At 37.9% G+C, this 22,381-nt stretch overlaps 9 protein-coding genes across 9 annotated transcripts; 4 read left to right on the top strand and 5 right to left on the bottom strand. All coding sequences in view use genetic code 12, as the record gives it.

The window, feature by feature from the left end:
* Positions 1–132: 132 nt before the first annotated feature.
* CANMA_004692 (arginyltransferase) lies at positions 133–1,572 on the bottom strand (the record flags this gene model as incomplete). Its single annotated transcript, XM_051816994.1, has 1 exon — positions 133–1,572. The coding sequence occupies one exon, from the start codon at positions 1,570–1,572 to the stop codon at positions 133–135; it is 1,440 nt and encodes a 479-aa protein (XP_051669459.1).
* Positions 1,573–4,182: 2,610 nt separating this feature from the next.
* On the top strand, positions 4,183–5,373 carry CANMA_004691 (transcription factor IIF subunit; the record flags this gene model as incomplete). Its single annotated transcript, XM_051816993.1, has 1 exon — positions 4,183–5,373. One exon carries the CDS (start codon positions 4,183–4,185, stop codon positions 5,371–5,373), a length of 1,191 nt encoding a protein of 396 aa, XP_051669458.1.
* A 780-nt stretch (positions 5,374–6,153) lies between these two features.
* Positions 6,154–6,390, bottom strand: RPL38 (60S ribosomal protein eL38; the record flags this gene model as incomplete). The annotated part of the gene is made up of 1 exon (XM_051816992.1): positions 6,154–6,390. One exon carries the CDS (start codon positions 6,388–6,390, stop codon positions 6,154–6,156), a length of 237 nt encoding a protein of 78 aa, XP_051669457.1.
* Positions 6,391–6,727: 337 nt separating this feature from the next.
* Positions 6,728–7,671, bottom strand: CANMA_004689 (mRNA splicing protein; the record flags this gene model as incomplete). The annotated part of the gene is made up of 2 exons (XM_051816991.1): positions 6,728–7,577; positions 7,658–7,671. The coding sequence occupies 2 exons, from the start codon at positions 7,669–7,671 to the stop codon at positions 6,728–6,730; spliced, it is 864 nt and encodes a 287-aa protein (XP_051669456.1).
* Positions 7,672–7,963: 292 nt separating this feature from the next.
* CANMA_004688 (peroxisome biogenesis protein) lies at positions 7,964–9,436 on the top strand (the record flags this gene model as incomplete). The annotated part of the gene is made up of 1 exon (XM_051816990.1): positions 7,964–9,436. One exon carries the CDS (start codon positions 7,964–7,966, stop codon positions 9,434–9,436), a length of 1,473 nt encoding a protein of 490 aa, XP_051669455.1.
* Positions 9,437–9,832: 396 nt separating this feature from the next.
* CANMA_004687 (uncharacterized protein) lies at positions 9,833–12,275 on the top strand (the record flags this gene model as incomplete). Its single annotated transcript, XM_051816989.1, has 2 exons — positions 9,833–10,712; positions 10,981–12,275. 2 exons carry the CDS (start codon positions 9,833–9,835, stop codon positions 12,273–12,275), a joined length of 2,175 nt encoding a protein of 724 aa, XP_051669454.1.
* Positions 12,276–12,658: 383 nt separating this feature from the next.
* Positions 12,659–13,432, top strand: NAT2 (Nat2p; the record flags this gene model as incomplete). The annotated part of the gene is made up of 1 exon (XM_051816988.1): positions 12,659–13,432. The coding sequence occupies one exon, from the start codon at positions 12,659–12,661 to the stop codon at positions 13,430–13,432; it is 774 nt and encodes a 257-aa protein (XP_051669453.1).
* A 161-nt stretch (positions 13,433–13,593) lies between these two features.
* Positions 13,594–14,970, bottom strand: LEU5 (coenzyme A transporter; the record flags this gene model as incomplete). Its single annotated transcript, XM_051816987.1, has 1 exon — positions 13,594–14,970. One exon carries the CDS (start codon positions 14,968–14,970, stop codon positions 13,594–13,596), a length of 1,377 nt encoding a protein of 458 aa, XP_051669452.1.
* A 1,209-nt stretch (positions 14,971–16,179) lies between these two features.
* On the bottom strand, positions 16,180–18,228 carry NDT80 (transcription factor; the record flags this gene model as incomplete). The annotated part of the gene is made up of 1 exon (XM_051816986.1): positions 16,180–18,228. One exon carries the CDS (start codon positions 18,226–18,228, stop codon positions 16,180–16,182), a length of 2,049 nt encoding a protein of 682 aa, XP_051669451.1.
* Positions 18,229–22,381: the final 4,153 nt, after the last annotated feature.

Here is a 22,381-nt window from a genome sequence, read left to right as displayed (position 1 = left end):
TTATCCTCTCATCCTTTGGACGTTATCTTCCTTTGGAATTTCATTCAGCAACTCTTTTTTTAATGTGTTGTTTATATCTGTATAGCATTGATTAATAAAGCGTCATAGCAAAAGGTCACATGTACCTATGCTCTATTGCAAGATCATGGTGGAGTTCTTCATCTTTTCTAATCCAAATAATCGGATGCAATCAATGTAAAACCCGCGTCCTTCGCGATTCAAATTACCCAAAAGGAATTTGTGCACCCCGCCAAACATATCAATCTTGATGGAGGTTTCATCGCCAATAATACCTACATCTAACCATTGTTGTATTTTCAGCAACGGAATCAACCCCGGCATCACTTGTGGTAATTTGTACTCATCGCTCCTACCTATATCATGGTCACTGAGTAATTGTCTAGCTTCATCCTTTGCTTTTCTATAGACATCAACGCCACCAAATATATCTTCGGCAGCATTGTAATTTAATTCAGTAACTGTGTCACCTTTAGTGCGGCCACTAGCTTCATAGTCTAGCTCCAGCCCTTGTTTAGTTTCACCAATGGTTCCAATCACAAACAATCGACCGTTTTGCAAATATGGTTTCACATCCTCCATTGGATAATATACTTCACTGCACACATCAAGAATCTCGCCCCCAAAATTGGCCTTGTAATTCATTTTAACACAATCCTCAACATAATACCCCAAATAGTACCAATCATAGCCTAGACTTTGGCTCATTTGAAGTTCGTTGATACCCAGGATAGTTCCCAATGATAAATGGGCATAATCTGGATCCCATATGAAATAAATTGAAGAAATCCCACTGGGTAAGAAATCCAATACTGATATTGCAATCAACTTGTCATGAAGATAGTAGCAGGCATGTGTTGGGCCAATTCGTTTCTCATTGGTTTCCTTTGTCCAGTTATTAATGTCTAAGCTTTGCCATTGGTCATAAGTACCTCGCTTTTCATCACCAGTGAATGGCGAATCGCACAAGAATCGTGTAAAAGATCTTTCAGTGATTTCGCTAGGGTCATCATTGTGTACAGCAACTTGATATTTCTTGTATAGTTGAAATTTTTCTTTGCTAAATTTCGACGGTTCAAATTTGATTTTAAATGTAGTAGACTTAAGTTGCGCTTCAAGTATTCGGTCCAAATTGAATGAATTCTTCACAACTGGACTTAATTGTGATTCATCGGGACAAATCTCCTTGATAAACCTGTTGATGGCCTTGCGTTGTTTTTTTGATGGTTTGAAATATGACATATTTGTGCGAATTGTATACAAACGACAACATGTTCTTAGTAGATCACTCTTGTACAAGAATGTGCCTGATCTTCTAAACCCTTGGTTTATTAATTCATCGTAGTTTTCACATGTCATTGATGTAATTGATGAGCCAACCATTATCGATTGCTTGGTCAGTAACTCTCCCCCTACTCCTCCATCTCCACTTCCTCCGCGCAGTTTCCCATTTGAGTCCTTTGCCTGGCTCTCTAATGCAAAGTAGTCCAGTTTAGTATCATTGCAATATCCACAATGTCTATCCTTTATATATAATGGAGCTGAAAAAATCATGATGATGCCCTTTGATGATGAAAGGTGTACTCAATGATCTGAATTACTTTTTGGCTGGAACGAAAAATAAAACAACGAGTAAGAAGAACATTCTCACTAAACAACTCTTAAGATGCAAGAAAATAGCTGACTCAATCTACAACTGCTTTTAATCCCTAAATGAAGATGTAAAAATTAGAGGGAAGAGCTCCTCCAACAAAAGCTTTTTGCGCCCATTCAATTCAAAATTAAGCACGCGGGTATTTAGGAATGTGTAGGGGCAGCGTCGGTTAGGGTTAACGTTATTGTTTGTGGGTTTTGCGTGCTGTTCCCAAACTCAAGTACCAACTAGTGGCTCGCGCGGCTCATTTTTCATGATTGGGACCTCGTCGAAGAATTGACCCTCTTGAGTGCCAACCTTCTCTATGGCATTGTTGGTTGTCATTTCGTAGATTCTAACGTAGAAAGCCTTGTAAAACCTACTCCCGATTCGTTACTAGTGGAAGCAAACAGTTTTTTTGTGAGGTTCAAGAAATGCTACACAGACTGTGAATTGGAAACCGTTTTAGATCCAAATTATCCAAGGTTGGCTACAAATACAACACCTTAACGTGTTGCTGATATTAGCGATGGTAAGCTGGGTTGAAAATGCAATGCCTGCGTATCATTAACAACTAACAAAGTCACAAATTGTGAAATGATCTATAACTTTTGAATAGACATGGCGACAGAATTAATTGGTTCAATTGTATGAACAATTGGTTGTCGACCCAATTGGTTTTGCTATTTTTGGGGCTAGTTTTTTTTTTTTTTTTTTGCAACATTTTGAAATGCCAAGTTTTGATTTATCATTCCAAATACTACGGTTTGATCTGCGACTGAGTTACCCCCTGTACCTATCATCCCAAAGCTATTATCATGTATTTCAAGGGCAATGAGCACAGCTGCAAAATTGTTTTGCTATCTACTTGTCGAAGATATTTTAATTATTCTGGATCAAAGCCACGAGTTAAATTCCCACTCCCGAAACATTAGTGATCTATAGACGACTTATCAAGATAAATTTGGGCTACATACAGTATATGATTCTACTACAGTTAGAAATATGCTAGACGATGCTTTTAAGATATCAGCATATGAATTGAGAATGAAACGGATGATGTCATCGATATTCTATATTCCATTACCCATATCTCAGACTATGCAAAGCCACCTTTTGTTAAAATCATGAGCTCAGGTTTACAGTAAATGACGAATGTGTTATGTGACGCCCTTAATATGTTCTGTATGCAACATTGGCAAGCAAAATAACTATATGATCTTTACATGAAGAACATTTTAAATATGGGGCTAGTGTTTTATTTTCCACTTCCATATTTAAAAATAGCTGATGGAAATACAGGAGCAATTGTATCACCTAATGATAGGGTATTTTTGTCATTTACAGTTGAAAATTTAATCGTTACTGAAGAGTTTGTTAATTTTGAGCCAGTGGAGCTTACCAAGATAAAGCTAAAAAGATTCAAAAAGAAATCAGCTCGCATTTTGCAATTAAGTGAAGAGTCTGCTGCGACCCAACACGAAGTTGGCCTCGCAAGAATATTCATTGACATACCAATGAAAATACTTTTAAATTTCCTTGATGTGAAGTATGAGCGAATTGGGTTGGGCACGCGTACATGAAGCCAGGTATTTTTTTTTAATCCTGAAAGAAGGAGGTACCTCTAGCGTCAATACTAAAATGATGCCTCTCTGTGATTTCTTTAAGCCCCAAGATGCTTATTTCGACATATGAGCCAGGTTGTGACAAGTATGGCTAAAATAGGTAATTGCAGCTCCTTCAGTTTAATCCCGTAAACACGATTGAGGTTCAGTTATGTTAAAATTGATGATCAAGCCGATAAGAGCTAGTGATATAAATGCAGAAGTATCACCATAAAAATAACGACGAAATAAGTGGCTTTGCTTATATGTATCTCTTATTGGAGAAATTTGCCTCAAGGAAAGTCTTGAATCAAGAGAAGGCAAAGCTGGAACGGTTGTTGTTAAAGGCAGCACCTAATGGATCGGAAAATCCTTTCTAAAGAACACTTTATTGCAGAGCCGTAAACCATCAGAAGGGCACATGAACAAAAACGTTTAATGAAGTTAACATTTGCTGGTCAACATCTTTTTATTTAGTTTAGGATAGCTTTTTTATATGAATTTAGCGACTGAACGAATTGGATTATATCCACGGCCATGCCCTTTTAAAAGCACTTTTTTTAATATATTGATTACTTCACTCGTGATTGCAATACGTAATACCAAATGCACAATTTTGTCAACTGGTGTTTATCTCTTGGTATGATGAGAGAGAGGTGAAATGGAAGTTGCTTCATTAACCTAGTGGGTACTATTCTGTAGCCTGTATAAATCTATTGAGCTTCTTTGTCGTGAATCTTCACGCGACACTATACTTTTTTATTTTTCGTCGCTCGACACACCAAAATGTTTGATGCGATTACTCTCCTTACACTCTTCTATTCACCACTTTAGCAAACGGGGGCGACTAAGCTACATATCAGCATTCCCCTTTTCAATTTATACATCATAACCAGTGCATCTTAGTCCACTTCTTATAGCATTAGTATGAACTCGACCAAGACAAGCCCTGTCAAAAAGCCCACTCAAACACCTGAAGCTAACAACGAATCCGACACAACAAAAAATGGCACTGATGCCCCTCCTTCTACGACGGGTGAATTTGATGAAGACCCATCAATCCTTTCTGATCCAGAAGATTACTTAGAAGAAAATGAATCGCTAGATATGAACTTGAGTCGAGGTGACCAAAAAGTTTGGTTAGTGAAGTTGCCCAAATACTTGATAGATAAGTGGAACGACCCCGAATCGATGAAGAAAGGCAATCAACTAGGGAATGTAAAAATTAGAAAAGACCCCAAGGGTAAACTAGAAGTTAAACTCGTATTGGAAAAGAAGGAAGCGGATATACCACAAGAATACGATATTAAAATGTTAAATACTCAAGTTCGTAATTCATACGCCTTCACCGAGGAGAATCTAAAGAAATTTAAACAAGAGTTAACTGAAGTAGGTGAAATGCCCCAACAGCCTGCATTGAAGGACACCGACGAGAAGAAGAAGAAGTTCCAGCCAAGAAGGAAATTCAAGTATTTTCGAGTGCAAAAAAATGGAGATGGCTCTGATGGCCAACCCATCAGGAAATATATTCCATTTGTTAAAACTATCCCCAAGAAAACCAGTCTTTTGGGTAAAATAGTTCATGATTGTCTGATTGTTCCATCAAGAAGCGACCAAAATTATTCAGCATTGATTAAAAGTCGTGATGCCAATATACAAGGTCCACCAAGACCAAAAGTCACATTACTTAATGAAATCCCCGGAGTTATTCAGTCCAATGCTGGTCCTTCGATCAAAGGTAACAACACTTCCGTTTTCCTTAAATCTACTCAGCCTAAAAATAAAGCTGACGGTAGAGCTATTAGAATGCCTAAACAGGACCTTTTGGATTTGTTGTTTAGGTTATTTGAGGAATATGAGTATTGGTCTATAAAGGGTTTAAAAGAACGAACAAAACAACCGGAATCTTATTTAAAGGAATCGTTGGATTCAATTGCCATTTTGATTAAAAAGGGTCCATATACATCGAAGTGGGTGTTGAAGCCAGAGTATAGAAGATTGAGAGATGCTGAAAGGGCCGCTAGGTTAGGGCTTGGTGATGATGACCAACAAGGTAAAGAGAATGAAGAGCAAGCAGATGGAGATAATGAAGATGAAGATATGGAGGATGTTATTTGAATATGTAATGGGTGTTTGCTCCCCTTTTTTATATAGCTTTTTAGCCAATGCAGAAAACCCTCTCTTAAAGAGCGCAGAATTTACAGGAATAATGTTACACAAAAGAGAATTTACGAGATAAGTTGCAGCTCTTGAAAGTTGAGCTTGTCGGGTAGAGATATACAAAAGATTGGCTGAGTAGAAGCTATTGTAGCTATAGATTGGCTTTTTTTCCTTGGAAGAGAAAGCGAATGGTGTAATGATATCATCAGCTTGTACAATCTGGCTCAATTTCTGCTCTAGTGTACAGCACACGTCTAAAAATGGAGCCATTAGCTGATTGCATTAGCTTGTCTTTGCAAACGAAGGGTAAGCGAAGAAGTAGCTAAGCATTGAAGCCCCATCAACCACATTAGCGATCAACGATAATGCCTCAATAAGCACCTTTGCAAATTAAACTAAAGAGAAACAAGATTTGACAAGTTTGAAAAACTGGAGACGACTCAAGCAATAGTTTATAATGACAACTGGCTCAATGAAGTTCTTTGAGTTCGACATAGTCACAAGAATCTATGCTAGACTCAAGAGCACAGAAAATTCATATGCTTTGTATCACTCCCTTGATTCACCACATAATTCCCTTTCGAACCCTAGTCTCTCCACGTATAGACTAACTTGCCATCTCTCCTACATTGATATATTCATCCAGTAATAATGCAAAAAAAAATATATATGTATCATTCCATTAAAAATAGGTTACACACAGTCCATCATCTCCCTCAAATTTGTTGTTGTAAAAATTTACAAGTTGGTGATTTTCAAAGTTGGTGGCAATGATTGTTGCAATTTCTTAGCTTTAGTAGCATCGTTGACAACCAAAGTGTATTGGTATTTAGCACCTCTAACTTTGAATTTAGTTTGTCTAAACTTTTTACCGTTGGCGTTAATCTTGCTGTTGACTTTGACGATGGCGGACTTGACGTCTGATCTTCTAGCTAATTCAACGAATTCTTTTATGTCTTTGATTTCTCTGGCCATTGTGTATTGTGTGGTTTACTAGGTGTACAGGGTAGGTTGGCGGTTTGCACTTTGGCTATCAAAATTTAATTTTTCAAACCTGCGCTGGAGGTTTGGATTTTTTTTTTCTGGTGAATATCGTGTCTGTGCTAAAATAGGGCTAAGCCCTAAAACTGTTACCTATATACTAACATTCAATCTCCACAAACTACATCGCTAAAGCTGCAAATTTAAAATGTATGTTATTACAAGGTGTCAATCTATTGCTCTACTAGCGGTCCTTCAAAGATATTTACCATCGGGTACGGTTGCAAACTGCCTTGGTAGCGCTATAACGCAACAGCCAGATAAAACCTGTTCACTTCTTATCCTCTAGATCATTGTATATTCTTTCTTTAAAGTTGATAAGCCGCTTAACACTTATAATCCATTTCCGTGTTAACTCATTAATCATTATATTACTAACATTCTTGGCTCCCGTTATTCTCAGACTTGAACTTCTTGCATGAATCCCAACGTTTACTACACCAATTGGCCAACAGACGTTACCTATGCTCAATTTCATATAACTCTCATTGGCTTTGTTGAACTGGTTTGACTGCAAGTAATAGATTATTGTTGATAGCGATACTAGTGCCTCTGTTGGTAATCCGTCACTTCGCAACTTGTACAAAAGATTAACGATACCCTTTTTTGTTTCCTTTAGTAGCAAGTCATCTTCAATGGATTTGTTCGACTGTGATTCCCATTCACGAATAATTTCTTTCAAATATACTCGATTTTGAATTCGTAACTGAAGTCGGTTTTGTTCTGCTTCGATTATGGAGTCAAGAGCGATGGTTTGTTTGGCTGGATCTTGATAAAATGGGTCCTCCTGGTCGAGCCAGTATTTATATTTCTCATTCCGAAGATCCATTTGTAGCAAGTACTGTAGCTTTCTTGATTTCTCCTCCTTCGACAAACCACTTTCATACTCGTTGTACTGTTTCAACTTTTCATCAATTTCAGTCTCATTCAATTCTTCTTTTTTGGGGACAGCTAATACAAACTCATCATTTGGGGGAATTGCATTAGTGGTATCTTTTATAGAATCAATTCCTTCTTTTTCGCTATCATCAATGTCTCTGTTGTCTCCCTCTATTAAGTCATCATGCTGTCTCAATTGAGTAAGTTTATTATGCTTTACTTTCTTTACTTTGGTTGAATTCCTATGTGACTGCTTCTTTCGTTTGTTAATCTCCTTTGACAAAAGGTTGGAGAAGTCCATTATTTATTATATTGGCCATACGGATGGAACCCCATTTCTATGTTTGATGCAGTTGGGACAATATATCACAAGCAATTTTCATTTGCGCGACAGAAAGGGAAAAAAATCACACTTTTCCAACACCCACACACCTCCAACATTTATACCCAAAAGCAATTCAACGTAATTTCGCTTTCTTTACAGGTGATTTCAGAAAACACTATTTCGTTGCACTGTTCGTAGTTTGTCAGGAAGGATATTGTGTATTCAAAGATAAAGAGGCTTGTCAATTCGTCACAACAAAAACATTTTGATCCGCAATTGCCACCCGTACCCGCAGGATCCAATATGTCAAGCTCTGAGGGTAATTCCAAAAAATCCACAACCAGGTCAAATTCAGATACACATTCACGCATTGACAGCATTAGTAGCAATTTATCTGGAGATGCAGTAAACACAAGTGGTGAGTTGCGGGCTAACTTTGCCTCTTCGGATCCCGCAGGATCATCAAATCAGGAAAGCAAATCACATAATGAGGGCAAGAAACTACAATCGTCACCATTGTTGTCGTCCACACCACCTGTTGTCTCAAAGGCACTTGTCAGATCATACCCATATTTATTGATAATTAATAAAATACTAGCAATTGCCACTTGGACCAATGACGATTATTGGGTTAATGTGGTGATTGTATGTTTATATGCATTTGCAGTATTATATTTTGAAAACTTGGTGACGTGGGTCGGTCATTTGATAGTTGTCGGGGTAATAACTTTATTTGCTTTATTGAACGAAAAGATAATTGAGGAAACCCAGGTGAGCCCCACTTTAGATGATGTGGTGCACGCTTTAACTGCAACATGCATCAAAGCAGACTTGTTGATCCTTCCCATCACTTCCTTGTCATTGACTGCACACGACATCAAAAGGCTTTTATTTACGACATTGTTCCTTACTCCTGTTTACTTGATTGTCACCTTTTTATTGATCAAGCCTCGTATTATATTATTATTCACTGGATTGTTTTTACTCACATACCACTCATCCTATTCAGTTGTACTTAGGAGAATCATTTGGAAGATTAAAGCTGCCAGAACTATCTGCTTTTACTTGACTGGATTGGACTTGTCACAATCAAGAAACAGTTCTTTATTTGCTGCTGCGTTTGCCAAAGTACAGCAAAAGAATGAAAATATCGACAACAAGTCTTCTAAACCAGTTAGATTTACTTATGTTATTTATGAGAATCAGAGGAGGTGGCTAGGCATTGGATGGACCTCAAATCTATTATCATATGAAAGAACTCCATGGACTGATGAGTTTTTAAATGAGAGCAGCTCGGTCGACACATTTAAACTACCAAATGCCGCAACAGATGACACTAACTTGTCGACTGATCCTAATTTACAAGGAGCAACCTGGAGATGGGTAGACAAGACTTGGAGATTAGACTTGACTAATGATGGAGCAATCACCTTGCCTAGTTCAAAGAGATCAAAGACGACAGCCAATCCGTCATCAGATGAAGGGTATATTTACTACGATAATGTGTGGAAAAAACCATCCACTGAAGACACTTTTTCAAAATACACAAGAAGAAGGAGATGGATTAGGACGGCCGAGTTGGTGTACAATAACAGTAACAAAACATCGATAGAAGAAAGCTTGGATAATATCGATGATTCCGTTAAATCCACTGGAGCAAGTACACTGACTACCAGCCCTTCAAAAACAAAGAACTTGAGATTTGCAGATGTGCCAGAAACGAAAGAATCGAATGTTAATGAAGGTGTAGAAAGCACTGATAAGAAGAATATATAGGTATTCTTTTGTATACTATTGCATGTTTTAGCTCAACACACTAACCACATTGTAGTCAGTGAAATGGTCTGATTCTTTACGCCGGCTCCAGCTTAAAGATGAAAGGGACTTGCCGTTGTTTTTATTTATTTGCACTCGGCGTTCTCCGCGCTGCACCGCACCACACTTAAACATAATAACGTATTAGCCCGAGATGCATCGCGCACTTTTGCGAAAAATCAGTTTCTCAAATCTCCCCTTATCCAAATAAATTGATTTTGATAACGAAATTATGATTCATTTTTGTATAAATACTAGGCACAAATTACTTCCTGAGGTTGTGTTTACTTTTTTCTAAAAATCCTTCTTTCTATTAATCAAATCAATTTATAACAAGAACCAAACTTACTCATTACAATGTCTGAATTATTCGAAAGCTCCTACGGTAAAGCCAACGTCAAGTTTTTAAAGGTCAAGAAAAACGCTTCTGACCCAAACATTCAAGATGTTCTTGAAGCCAATGTCCAAGTATTGTTGAGAGGTAAATTCGATACATCATATACCAAAGCTGATAACTCGTCCATTGTCCCCACTGACACTGTTAAAAACACTATTTTGGTTGAAGCCAAGACCACTGATGTGTGGCCCATTGAATCGTTTGCTGCTCATTTAGCTAAACATTTCACCACCAAGTACGATCAAGTTGAAGGTATTGAAGTCAACATTGTTCAAGCCAAATGGACCAAGATCAAGTTGGAGGGTAAAGAACATGCCCACTCTTTCAAGCATGAAGGACCAGAGACTCGTCAAACTTATTTGAATTATGATTCATTGACAAAGAAATTGACTTTGTCTTCATCAATTAAGGATTTGACTGTTTTGAAATCTACTGGATCTATGTTTTACGGGTACAATGTTTGTGACTACACTACCTTGCAACCAACCAAGGACAGAATCTTGTCTACTGATGTTGCGTCAACTTGGACATTCGACCCAAACCAAATTGCAACATTGGACGATGTTATCAAGAATGGCAAGTTGTTTGACCGTGCATACAATGAGACAAGAGATGTAACATTGGAATTGTTTTGTAAAGAAAATTCACCATCAGTTCAAGCTACTATGTACAATATGGCTGAAAAAATTTTGGCCAATGTTAAACAAATTGCCACTGTCACTTATGTCTTACCTAACAAACACTACATTTTGTTTAACTTGGAATGGAAGGGAATCAAGGACAACAAGGAATTATTTTACCCATCGCCAGATCCAAATGGATTGATCAAGTGTACTGTTGGTAGAAAGGGGGGAAAAGCAAAGTTGTAAGTAAGTCTCCTTTGTTTTTGAGCTTGCTCAATTGGCCAGATGTGGTTTTCAATTCATAGATGTATAGTATTGAATAAATTTTGAAAAAAGTGACTGAAAGGTGTAAATGAGTGGTAGCCATCTCTCATCGGCGCTTCCAAATGTGAGAGAATAGAGAAGAAAATAAAAAAGTTATATCGAGATGAACTGATAAACACAAAATTGAAAAGCAAAGCCGATGTCAAGAAACGTGGTACTAGCAGTACTTGCTACTGCGGCTATAACTACTGCTGCAGTAGAACTATACCATAGATACACCGAAACCACAAATAGAAACACCGCTAATGACACGTCATCATCGACCAAACCACGTAAAAATTTTGCTCCAGGTGAATACTCCGAAGAACTCATTCGTGAACAACTAGCAAGAAATTATGCATTCCTAACTGACGAGGGTATGACCAAAGTACGAAGCCAAAGGATTATAGTTGTTGGAGCCGGTGGTGTAGGATCATGGGTCGCAACGATGCTTGCTAGATCTGGGGTTGAACATTTACGAATTATTGATTTTGATCAAGTGTCATTGAGTTCGTTGAATCGACATGCAGTGGCGACTATTTCCGATGTTGGTATTTCTAAAGTTGATTGTTTGAAAAATCACCTATTGCAAATTGTCCCTTGGATTGAAATTGATGGACAAAATAGGTTGTGGAATTTACAACTGGCTCAAGAATTGTTGGATTTTAATCCAACATATGTTGTTGATTGTATTGATAACTTCGATACTAAATGCGATTTGCTCACTTATTGCCATCAACATAATATCCCAGTTGTTTCATCAGGTGGTGCTGCCACTAAATCTGACCCCACTAGAATCAATGTTGCCGATATTTCCAAGACTGAAGAGGATCCATTGTGTAAAAAGATTCGTATTGTGTTGAAAAAGAGGGGCATCACCACTGGTATTCCGTTTATCTTCTCGGCGGAAAAGCCTGATCCAAGAAAGGCAAAGCTTTTACCATTAGACGAGGCTGAGATTGTGAAAGGGGAAGTTGATCAATTGTCGGCATTGAAAGATTTCCGTGTGCGTATATTGCCAGTGTTGGGTACTATGCCCGGCATGTTTGGTTTGGCCATTGCTACGTATATCTTGACTACAGTTTCCGGCTATCCAATGGAGCCAATTGAAGGCAAAAACAGGTACAAGATCTATGATGATATGTTGCAAAGCTTAGCGGGTCAACAATTGCGTATTGGTGAAGAAGATCAACGAGTGAAAATATCCATGACTGACGTCAATTACATTTTGGAAGAGGTATTTAGAGGTAAATCGCCAATATCAAATTATTCAACTAGGTTAGCTTTAAGTAAGTGGGATCCATCAAAGGAAATTAGCTTGCAGAATGTGGTGGTTATGACAAAAGATGAACAGAGGAAGCATGAAAAGAGAGTATTGATTGGGGGTGAGAAATTGGAGGATGTGTATCTGAAAGAAGTCATTGATTTGGTGAAATCAAGACACGAAGATGAGGCGTATTATTCAAAGTTTAGATAGAACCTGTGTACATAGAGGATAAATATTTGAAAAGCTACATTTTTGAAAGAGCTAGCAAGGTGGAGAGATGTGGAGCTTATCTCCGAATATTTGGGCTCAGTGCAGCCCCCCCCTGGAACTTGTAGTAATAAGTAATGTTTAAAATAGTGTTCCCACTCAGATCCTTATCCGAAAGTTTATCAAAGAGAAGCTATTCATGTTGAGACCAATTAACGTAAATGAGACTGAGAAAATTCGAAGAAAATCATCCTATAGAACCCACTGGTAGAAAATCGTTGAATGCGAAAGAAGAAAAAAAAGAAAAATCCGAAATCCCTTTGTCAGAACCCACCAGACTCAGTCTAGTACACTCACCGGTTTTGGCCTTTTGCAACAAATCATAAATGTACCCATTTAGACCTATAGCCTCAATGCGGTCATTGTTCCGCATTAGAACCACACCAATACCACTATCATCATCGCCCACGCGAACCTACATCAACTTATTGCGCAATTCAATCAAAACTCCATTCAAACGTACCTCATTCAGGTTCAACTCTACGTCTTCAACAGCCCGCAATGCCACTCATACACCTCCTCCTCCAAAAGGAAAGAAACCACAGGGTATTAGAGCCTTGATGAAAGAATACGGGTACCCTGCATTAGCAGTCTACTTGGCCCTTTCCATGATTGATTTGCCGATATGTTATGTGCTTGTTCATTCAATGGGACAAGATAAGATCCAGTATTATGAAAACAAGGTGAAGCAAACTTTCGGATATGGGGTCAGTGATGATGAGTTGAAGCATCAGCAAGATGTACAAAAAATCGAAGCTAGAATTGATCAAGATGATAATGCAATTGAACAAGAGCAAAAAGCAACTCAAGATCAAAGTACACTTCATTATATAATGAGCCAATTTTCATGGACTGAGTTTGCTATTGCTTATGGATTACACAAGAGTTTGATCTTCATTAGATTGCCGATAACGGCAGCGATTACTCCTGGAGTAGTCAAATTGTTGAGAGGTTGGGGATTTAGAATCGGTACGGATAAATTGAGTACTACTGCTAATTTGGCTAAGGATTTAGCCAAGAGTGGGTATAAGGACATCACGGCTAGTAGTGCCAAATTTGGCACTAAACCCGGTAAGAGAAAGTGGTGGTGGTTTTTCTAAAGGAGAAAAGGAATAAATAGACTTGAGAATTGCCTGTAAATAGATTAAATCTAGTCGTTTTTGTATCTTAAGAGGGATGGCTTCTTCTCAAATGTTTCAGTGATGTGCAAAATCTCTCTATATTTTAGTGTTCTAAAATCTCTAAAATGCCCCATCTTGTTCTATATACCCAAAAATTTCTTCATTCGTTCATAAACAAAGAATGAACAAGCAAACATAGGTACAACTTTCATATATCCAATACTCAATCCTACGAAGTATCCCTTGAATCCATTTTCGTGATAAATCAACCGCGCCGTGTTTTTAAATGACAAAAACTGGCCGCCACCAACAGCACCGCCAACTTGCATTCTTCTTCGTATGACTTCAAATGGATACGCTGCTGTTTGTGAGCACAATCCCGAAATACCTCCAGCGACAAGTTGGGCATATGCTTTCAACGGTGGGCGTGATTCTCTTGAGGATTTAGTCTTGACTGATGTCGATGTAGATGATTTAGTTGCTGGTTGTACGGTGAATTCATGCAATGGTTTTGATCGTAAAATATCGTGTAACAAATCATGTGCATAAAAGGATACACCAGCATATGGAATCATTCCCATTATAGTAGGGGCAAATCCTCGATAAAAATTACTGATGCGTTGAATATTGTAGGGCAATACTCGTCTCATCATGGTTAGCCACTTGGGGTCATTAGATCTCATTGGTGGATTTTCATTATAAATAATTCGAACCGTTTGGAATATTCTTCCGCGATGGTTCTGCATAAACTGCTGGTGTTGCGGATGCGACTTCATATGGGCAAGGTTCTTGGTTTCAAATGCTAATCGTACACGAACTAAATCCAAAGGATAAGTGAAAAAGACCGAAGCCAATCCAGATAACGACCCCGCCAAAAATCGTCTGCCGGCCGTTTCATATGCATCGCTAGGGATCAAAATGGTTCTAATTTGCTCATAAGCAACAAATTTAATCGAGGCATAGGGAAAAATTCGCAACAATGTAATTGAATGGCCCTGATATAACCCCCAGATCCCATCACTCGACCAAATTCGTTTACCGGCCAAGACAAGACCATGGAACGTGCCTCTATACTTGAGAAATTCCGGGTTTGATGTTTGGAACAAAATCTTGATACGGTCTAATGGGGCTACTAATGTCTTGGCAGCTGATCCAGCAACACCACCTGCCATCCCTGAAAGAATCACGTAATGAAGACTCTGTTTATCAATGACTTTGATGCTTTTGATGGGTGTTGATTGGTCGTTTGAGTAGTGGCCAGGAAGAGGAATGGTATCATTCACATCATCTTTGTCATTATTGTACCGATTTTGAGTGCTTGCTCGAGTATAGAACAAACTCCTTATTCCTTGTGATAGTCTTGATGAACTTGAGTCGTGTATTGTAGTAGCAGCATCAGCTTGTGGTTGTGGTAACTGTTGTTGTTGTTGCAACAGGTCTTGTGACGACAGGAGCAGCGGTGGTATCAGCATCGGCAGCGATGATGCTTGATTTCGTAGTATTTCATTCTCCGACATCGAGTCAATATCAACGTAAATGAAGGAATGAAGGAAGGAAGGGGTAGGGTTTATATAAGTTGTAGGAAGTAGTTGATGTGTACTTGATGGTGTACAATAATACCTCTCGACTAATGTTCGTCTTTTTTTTTTTATTACTTTTTTTTTCTTCTTCATGTTCCTCTTCTTCCTTTGTCCGGGGTAAAAATTTCATAATGCTACAATACAAATATATTATAATAATAACACGAGTGACCAAAACGACAACAACGGCAACCTTTACAACTTTCGACCGAAAATGTATAGAGGTTATATATAGATCCTTTACTCAGTAGTTTTAACTGTGTCTTTATTTACATATTTATGCTATAGTCGTTATCTACATTATGTGTTTTCTTACTGTTTTCAGTCTTTAGTTTTGATTACCAATCAGTGGGTGATTGTTGGCTGTTGATATTTGTCTGTTTGGAATGCGTGTGTGTTGTTGTTTTTCCGATGCGTGTGATCTCTCGGGAGGTTTCAGTTGTGCGTGAGTTGTGTTGTGTTGTGCCTAAAGCGACGCAAACCTAAAAAGAAGAATTTTTTAGTTTTTCAGCTTCCGAAATGAAATGGTAGCTCTATCGTGAGGTGGGGTTGGTTTTTTTACATCGCCGAAGATTACAGATGGCCCAGATCAAGCCTCATCTTATCACTTTGCAACAATATATATATAAGCACGTACACTGTGTATAATAATATAATACAGACTGGGGGTTTTTTTTCAAAGTTTATACAACTATACATGTACATGTAAAAAGAAAAGTGGAAAAATCAAGCATACCTAGTAAAGTAGTTTAGTTCAGCACAATAGTTTTTCTCAAAACACTGGCATACCTTCACTAAACTACCCACCACCAGCTTCGATAACATATAATTGATAACAACAATTGCAGCACCATCATCAACTAAAATTTGTGCATTTCAAAAAGGTTATATTAGCAGTACAAAACAAACAACAAAAACGATACAAAAAAAAAAATTTAACAAAAGCAAACAAAAAACGATATAAAAAAAATAACATGGGTAATAACAACAATAGTAAACAGGGTTAAATAATTAATAACAAGGTTCATTATATTGCAGGACATGGTCGAAATGGAGAGAAAAAGGTTTGTCTCTTTGAGAATAGGTCCATCACTCTAACTGGATCTCTCAACCTCTTTTTTTCTGTTTCTCTTTGATTCACTTCTCTTATGGGCCTGCAGGTGAGGCAGTGTTTGGCGGTCTGTACCCCGAAGTTCTATCCTTATGATAACTCGAAGGGGATCTACCTCTAATCACCAAAGGTGGTGACTCAATCGATCCCAACAAGATTGGTTGGATTTGTGAATCCTCATCTTCCACAATTCCCAACAACTCACACGATAAGGTGAAATAACGGGCAGCAGTGCTAGTGGACTTAACTCTAATTGAACTTGTAAATTGAATACGTTCAAAACGAGCAACTTTTGATATGGAATCGCTAGGATAGTTACGCAAGATTGAACGGTCCTTATTACTATCCAATCCGTAATCACCATAATATGAGGCTCGATCAAAGAAAAACACCTTGTTCATGTTTTCAATCTTGTTACCGTTACGCTTATTACAACTGGCCTTGACAGTCTCATGGTCAGGTAAATCACCAGGTAAAGCTGGGTAGATTGGTGGTGGGAATTGAGGACCTTTGTCTCTTTTAGCAGTGTGTTGGATTAATGAAATGGCAACATCATCATCAGAACATTTGGCAACTAAACGAATGGCAAAATAACTAATGTCCAATCTTGTTTCACCAGCATGATGAGCGTGGTGAGGGTGATGTGGATGATGGTGAGGTTGAGCTGCGTGTGGATGATGTGGGTGATGATGCAATCCGTTGCCATTCAACCCTTTTGATTTATCATAGGTATAGAATTGATTTTGAACAAATCGAGTAAAGTCAAAATCTTGTAAATTGAATGAAGCAACCAAAGTGAAGTAGTTACGTTTATATCCAATCCAGGTACCAGTTTCACCCATTTCAAATCCACGATCAACTCTGGCGTGCAACATAGGAAACACTTGCATATCGTTGGCTTTACAGTAAACTGGTGCATGTTGTTTCATCATACCAAACGGAGGTCCAACTCTAAACAAATCACTTGATCTAGGAGCTACTTTTCTAGTTGATGATTCCATCATTTCGTTTTGACTAGCACGGGCCAACATCTCCATGTGGTGCTGTTGTGCCAAGGTGTGTGCATCAAGAGCTCCGTGGTCATGAGCATTGGGGTCAATACTGCCGGAATGCAGATGCAAGTGTGCAGCTGCTGCGGCAGCAGCTTGTTGTTGTTGCTGCTTCTGCTTCTTAGTTTGACGTGGTTGTCTTGCATTGGTTCCCTGTGGTTGTGGTGTTGGCTGAGGAGTTTGATGGTGGGAAATTGGCAATGATTGAGAAAGTGGATTATGTGCAAGATGGTGTAATTGAGGTGGCAAAGGAGTTGGTTGTTGTGTTTGTGCCTGTTGCTGTTGGGTAACATTTGGGATCTGATGGCCCAAGTGGTGCAATTGTTGTTGTTGAGATTGCTGTTGGTAGGCCATTGGGTTAAATTGAAGATTAAGATGGTCATGAGAATCATGAGCACCAGAACCAGCACCGCCAGCACCACTTCCAGCTGTAGCATGCAAATGAGGCAATTGCTGTTGCTGGTAATGTTGTTGATATGGGTTTGGTGTCATCAATTGATGGTGCATCTGTTGATGGAGTGGATTTTGTCCTCCATAAGGTGCTTGTCCTTGAGCGGCAGCTGCTGCAGCTGCGGCCTGTTGTTGTTGGTAGGAGATTTGGGGAGTGTGCAGCTGAGAGTGACCCTGTTGACCCAATGAATGGATTGGGTAATGGTGAGTTTGTTGGGGAAGTGAGTGCATAGGCAAGTGTTGAATTGGTTGTTGTTGAAGTGGTTGCAAGTGAGTAGCTCCATTCAAATGACCAGAAGCGTCATATCCATAAGCAGTTGGAGCAGCAGTTCCTGGATGTTGCTGATGAACAGAAGAAGCGCCAATTGGATTGTGCTGTTGATAATGAGAGTGCAATCCACTGCCATCGTCAGTGGAACCACCTGCACCACCTGCACCACCAACTGCAGTAGTAGCATGGCTACTTGCTGGAGTAGTTGAAGATTTCAAATGCTGATTCATACTTGATAAAGAACCTGGAGTGTTGTTGTTTGTGTCGACTTGAGAAATACTTGGATCTTCATGAGACAAATTCATCATCTTCATCGAACAAACTCGAAGAAGAGGTTAAAAAAATTTTTGGAAAAAAGAAAGCAGAAAAAGGGAAAGTGTTGTTTCTCTTTTGGTGTTTCCCCTCTATTGGTCTCTCTCTCTTGTGTAGTGAATGTAGTAGCGTTGTTACTAGCGTCTATTTGAGCGTGAGTTTGGAAGCTGTTAGAAGTACTAGTGTAGTGTGAGATCAGCCAGAACAAGAATCTGTAAGTGTTGTTGTTGTTGTTGTTTGTTTAGATTGTGATACTTTCTTCAACGAAAAAAAAAACAAACCTTCAAAATTAATAAAACCCACTAAAAAAAAAAAAGAAGCACAACAGGATTTGTCAATATAAAAAAAAAAGAACAGTGGAAAATAAGTGTACTGTTGTTTGCTGTTGTTTGCTGTTTGTGTGTGTAGTGTGTGTGTAGTGGTTGATTTGTTGTGGTTTCGTTTTGTTCTTCTTTTCTACTTCAGTTGTTGGTTGTTTTGATTCGCAAAAGAAGAAGAAGAAGAAGAGGAAGAGGAAAAAGTTTTTTTTTTTTTCGTTGTTGTTGTTTGTTGTTTGTTGTTCACAAAATTAATTTTGTAATGCTACTGCTGCTAGTATTACGTCGAGTAGATTATATGCAGTACAAAAATACGTTTCTGTGTCTGTGTATGACTTCTCTTGTCTTAGTCTTAGTCTTAGTCTTAGTCTTAGTCTTCTTCTCTGCCGACGCACCAGCTTAGGCAACAATTAACCCTCGACAGTCGCCCTTCCTTTCGGTACAGAGAGTACATTAGGACTACTTACGCTCTATCTACTCACAGGCGGGGGTTGATGTTGATGATGGCAAAAGATAAAACAACAATTAGAAACAAAAGGACAAAATGAGAAGAAAAAAAAATTTTTTCATTACGACAAACAAACAACAAGAATGAACAAATAGAAATTTAGTTAACTAAAACTGTAAAGTAAATGAGATTGTAGTTAACTAATACTTTTTAGTAACTATAAATGTACTGAGTAAGTAATACTTGACTCTCTCTCTTATCAGCCTTTTGCTGTTTTACAAGTGTTTGATAAATACAAAGCAGTTGTCCGTTTTCTTTTGGCAAACTGTTGTAGCTGATGACAGATTGTTGAAGAATATGAATTATCATGAATATGTGTAATTATCAGTTTGTGTATTGGTCCTACGTTTCTGATAAGTTGGTTGTCTGTGTCTGGTTCTTCTCTACGTTACGTAAATGTGTCTGTGTGTGTGTGTCCTCCAGGTGGACTAAAACTAAAATAAAAAAATAAAAATGAATGACAAAATTGATTTTGATTTTGTAAAAAGGGAATAATTTTGTGTCGTAACAGCTTTTTTTTGGTTTCCTGTCTGTCTGTGAAAATTGAAAATAAAACATTTTCTGTCTGTTGTCTCTGTTTTTGCTTTACAAACACCAATCATAGAGTTAGAGTGTAAGTTTCTTTCATAAACACACACTACTGTATGGAATTACTGCAACTAAAGTTGGACATCTCTGCTCTCTTGTCAGTAGAAAGACTTTTACCTTGTTTTGCGTAAATGCAAAACAAAATGTAACAAATGTAAAATAAAAGAAAAACACTAAAGAAAAGAAATTTTTTTGTTCTACAAAACCGGAATTACTGTGAGCGCCAGTCAGTCAGTAATGCACAGTGAGTGATTTATTTTTAAACCTCTTCGCATAAATTCTTTTTGCTTTTGTCCTTTGTGCACACTCTTATTTGCTCTTAGTTTCTTTTTTTTGTATCTCCCTTTCACTTCATAGACATTTTTGTAATGACTAGACAACCCAACCAAGTAAATGTCCTTTTCCAGCAGTTTAGATTTAAGGTTCTGGTTCTCTTAATTGCTGAGGTTTGGTCATGAATGAAAGGAAAAAAGGGGGTCAAAAAATAGAATCAAAGAGAAGAGGTAGTGTACAATTGCTAAACTGTAATTTCTTTTTCTTTTTCTTTTCTATTGTTTAGTGTCTCTGGTTTTTTATGATTGCTACTTTTTGTGATTAAAAATACAAAAACGCCCTTTTGTTGTTTTTGTCTTTTTGTTGGTTCGCGTATTAAATGAAATTCCTTTTGTTCTGTTTTCTTTGTTTGTATTTGTAATTGTTTTTGTTGTCGTCGTCGTTATCCAGCCAACCAATCAAAACACAAACGATGTTAGCAGTGGGGGTGTATCTCAAGCAAAACAAAGCCTCAGATATGTTACTTTCCAGCGGACAATATTCAAGACAACCGGTTTAGAACTAAGTACTAAGCTGTTGTGTGGATATATGCAAGGTTCAACAATTATACATGGAAAAATGTTTAGTGTCATATTTTTTTTGATCTTGTGTGTCGCTTTTTCTTTTTCTAATGTCGCCTTCCATCCAACAATCTCGAGATTGACGTTGGTGAGGATGTGTTATCCAAGATTATAAAATCCATCTTTTACGAAGAAATAGATAAGGAGCCGGTACCACACTCTAGCTAGGCTAATTAACTGTCATTAATACCTCTCTCCCCGGCTGTTAAACTGCTTTTCTATTGGTCAGGGCAAAATTTATTGCAAACAAAACAATTTTTAGGTGACACGAAACACAAAGCACCGCCAAAACACTCACATTCAATTCAATCAATCATACAACAGTCATTCCTTTCTCCCCGTAGTTTCCCCCGCCCATCATTTCCTTCTCCTCCCCTCCCATTCTCGTGCAAACGAGGGGAATCACAATAAAATAAAACAAAACTAAAATAGAAAAAAAGCCCTCAAACCTACAGACAATTTTATCACATGTATTTGCATTGTGTCTTTAATTTGTTTTTTTTCCCCGTTTTTGTCCCTTACGAAAACCCTAAAATACTCCAGAAGTGGGAAGCTCTATCACACTAAGTTATCTCACCTCTTTCAAACTCAATATTGCCATGTGCTGTTGCATCACCCGTTGTTGGTGGTGGTTTCGGCTTTTACCGAAATTACAAAAAAATAAATGAAAAAAAAAAAGAGCCATTGAAATTGGTTATTACAAAACGCAGTGTCGGTAAAATATCTCAAGTGACCACAAAAATGACAATTATTGTCGTAAAATAGAACTTTTAAGAAACAAACAAGGGAAGAACAAACCAAAAATGAAAGCTCAACGGTTTTTTTTTTTGCTTACTCAAAATTTTAATTTTGTAAAAGTAACAGTTTAAGTTTAGTTGCTAAGCGTAACGAGCATTGACTTTGATCACAAAATAGATATAGATGCCTCTGCTGACTATTAACAATATCATGTTTACACCTTCTATGGATATCAGTAGAACGACAATAAAGTTTAATATCATCCCAGTGTGTTTGTCTTACTTAGAGAGCAATTTGATTGGAAATATGTCTCTTCTATACCAAAAAGGGAGTGATTGTGTACGTCACTGTAGCACAAGTTTAATTTCTTAAACTCCACAAAGGTTCAATCAAAATCAGTTATTGGCTAATTACATGCTCCCTGTCTTTACTTTCTAATATGAAGAGGCCCTACAAAGGTAGAGAGACTCCTTACAATCTAGAAATAGAATTACTAATTGTGGAGTAGAAGTTTTGTTCTATTGTGACTCCTCTACAACGTAGCTTATATGGCTAAGCCTCGACTTCTTGACAACCTCGACCACAATGCATTCGATTGGACAATGTTTTCACTATTTTTGCTTCTTCACAATAACTCCCCCTCAGTTCAAGGCAAAATCTGGTTGTCGCGTCATTATAATGTCAAGTGACACTTATTTTGTTTTCTATTTTTTTCTCCTGTTCCTCTCACCAGATGGAGAGAGTGAGAGAGGAAAAAGGAGTACCGATCTATGTATGGGAAGCGCAAACCGCGGAATTTTAAAGTAATCGAGGGTAGAAGTACTGATGTATGGATGTTACTACTGAACTGTCGCCACCATTTACAGACACTTTTCAAGCCTCATGAGCAAGCTGATAAAGCTAACGCCGCTCGGGATGAATGTATACTGCTGGTACATTTCAAATCTAGCCATACAACACTACTCTTAAGTTTGATGTATAGTTGCTGTGGTGAATTTATCTCCCCATTGTTGTAAAGAAAATGACTGGGTAAAGGAAAGGGAAATTTTGAAAAAAAAAAAATTTACAACCAAAAAAGAAGCTGCCAGAATTATTGCAACTTTGATAAATT

The sequence above is a fragment of the Candida margitis genome (genome assembly GCF_024628925.1).
Source record: "Candida margitis strain CBS 14175 chromosome Unknown scaffold1, whole genome shotgun sequence".
NCBI classification, from domain to species: domain Eukaryota; kingdom Fungi; phylum Ascomycota; class Pichiomycetes; order Serinales; family Debaryomycetaceae; genus Lodderomyces; species Lodderomyces margitis.
The sequence above is the reverse complement of the archived record's forward strand: the minus strand, read 5'-3'. Positions and strand labels throughout refer to the sequence as shown.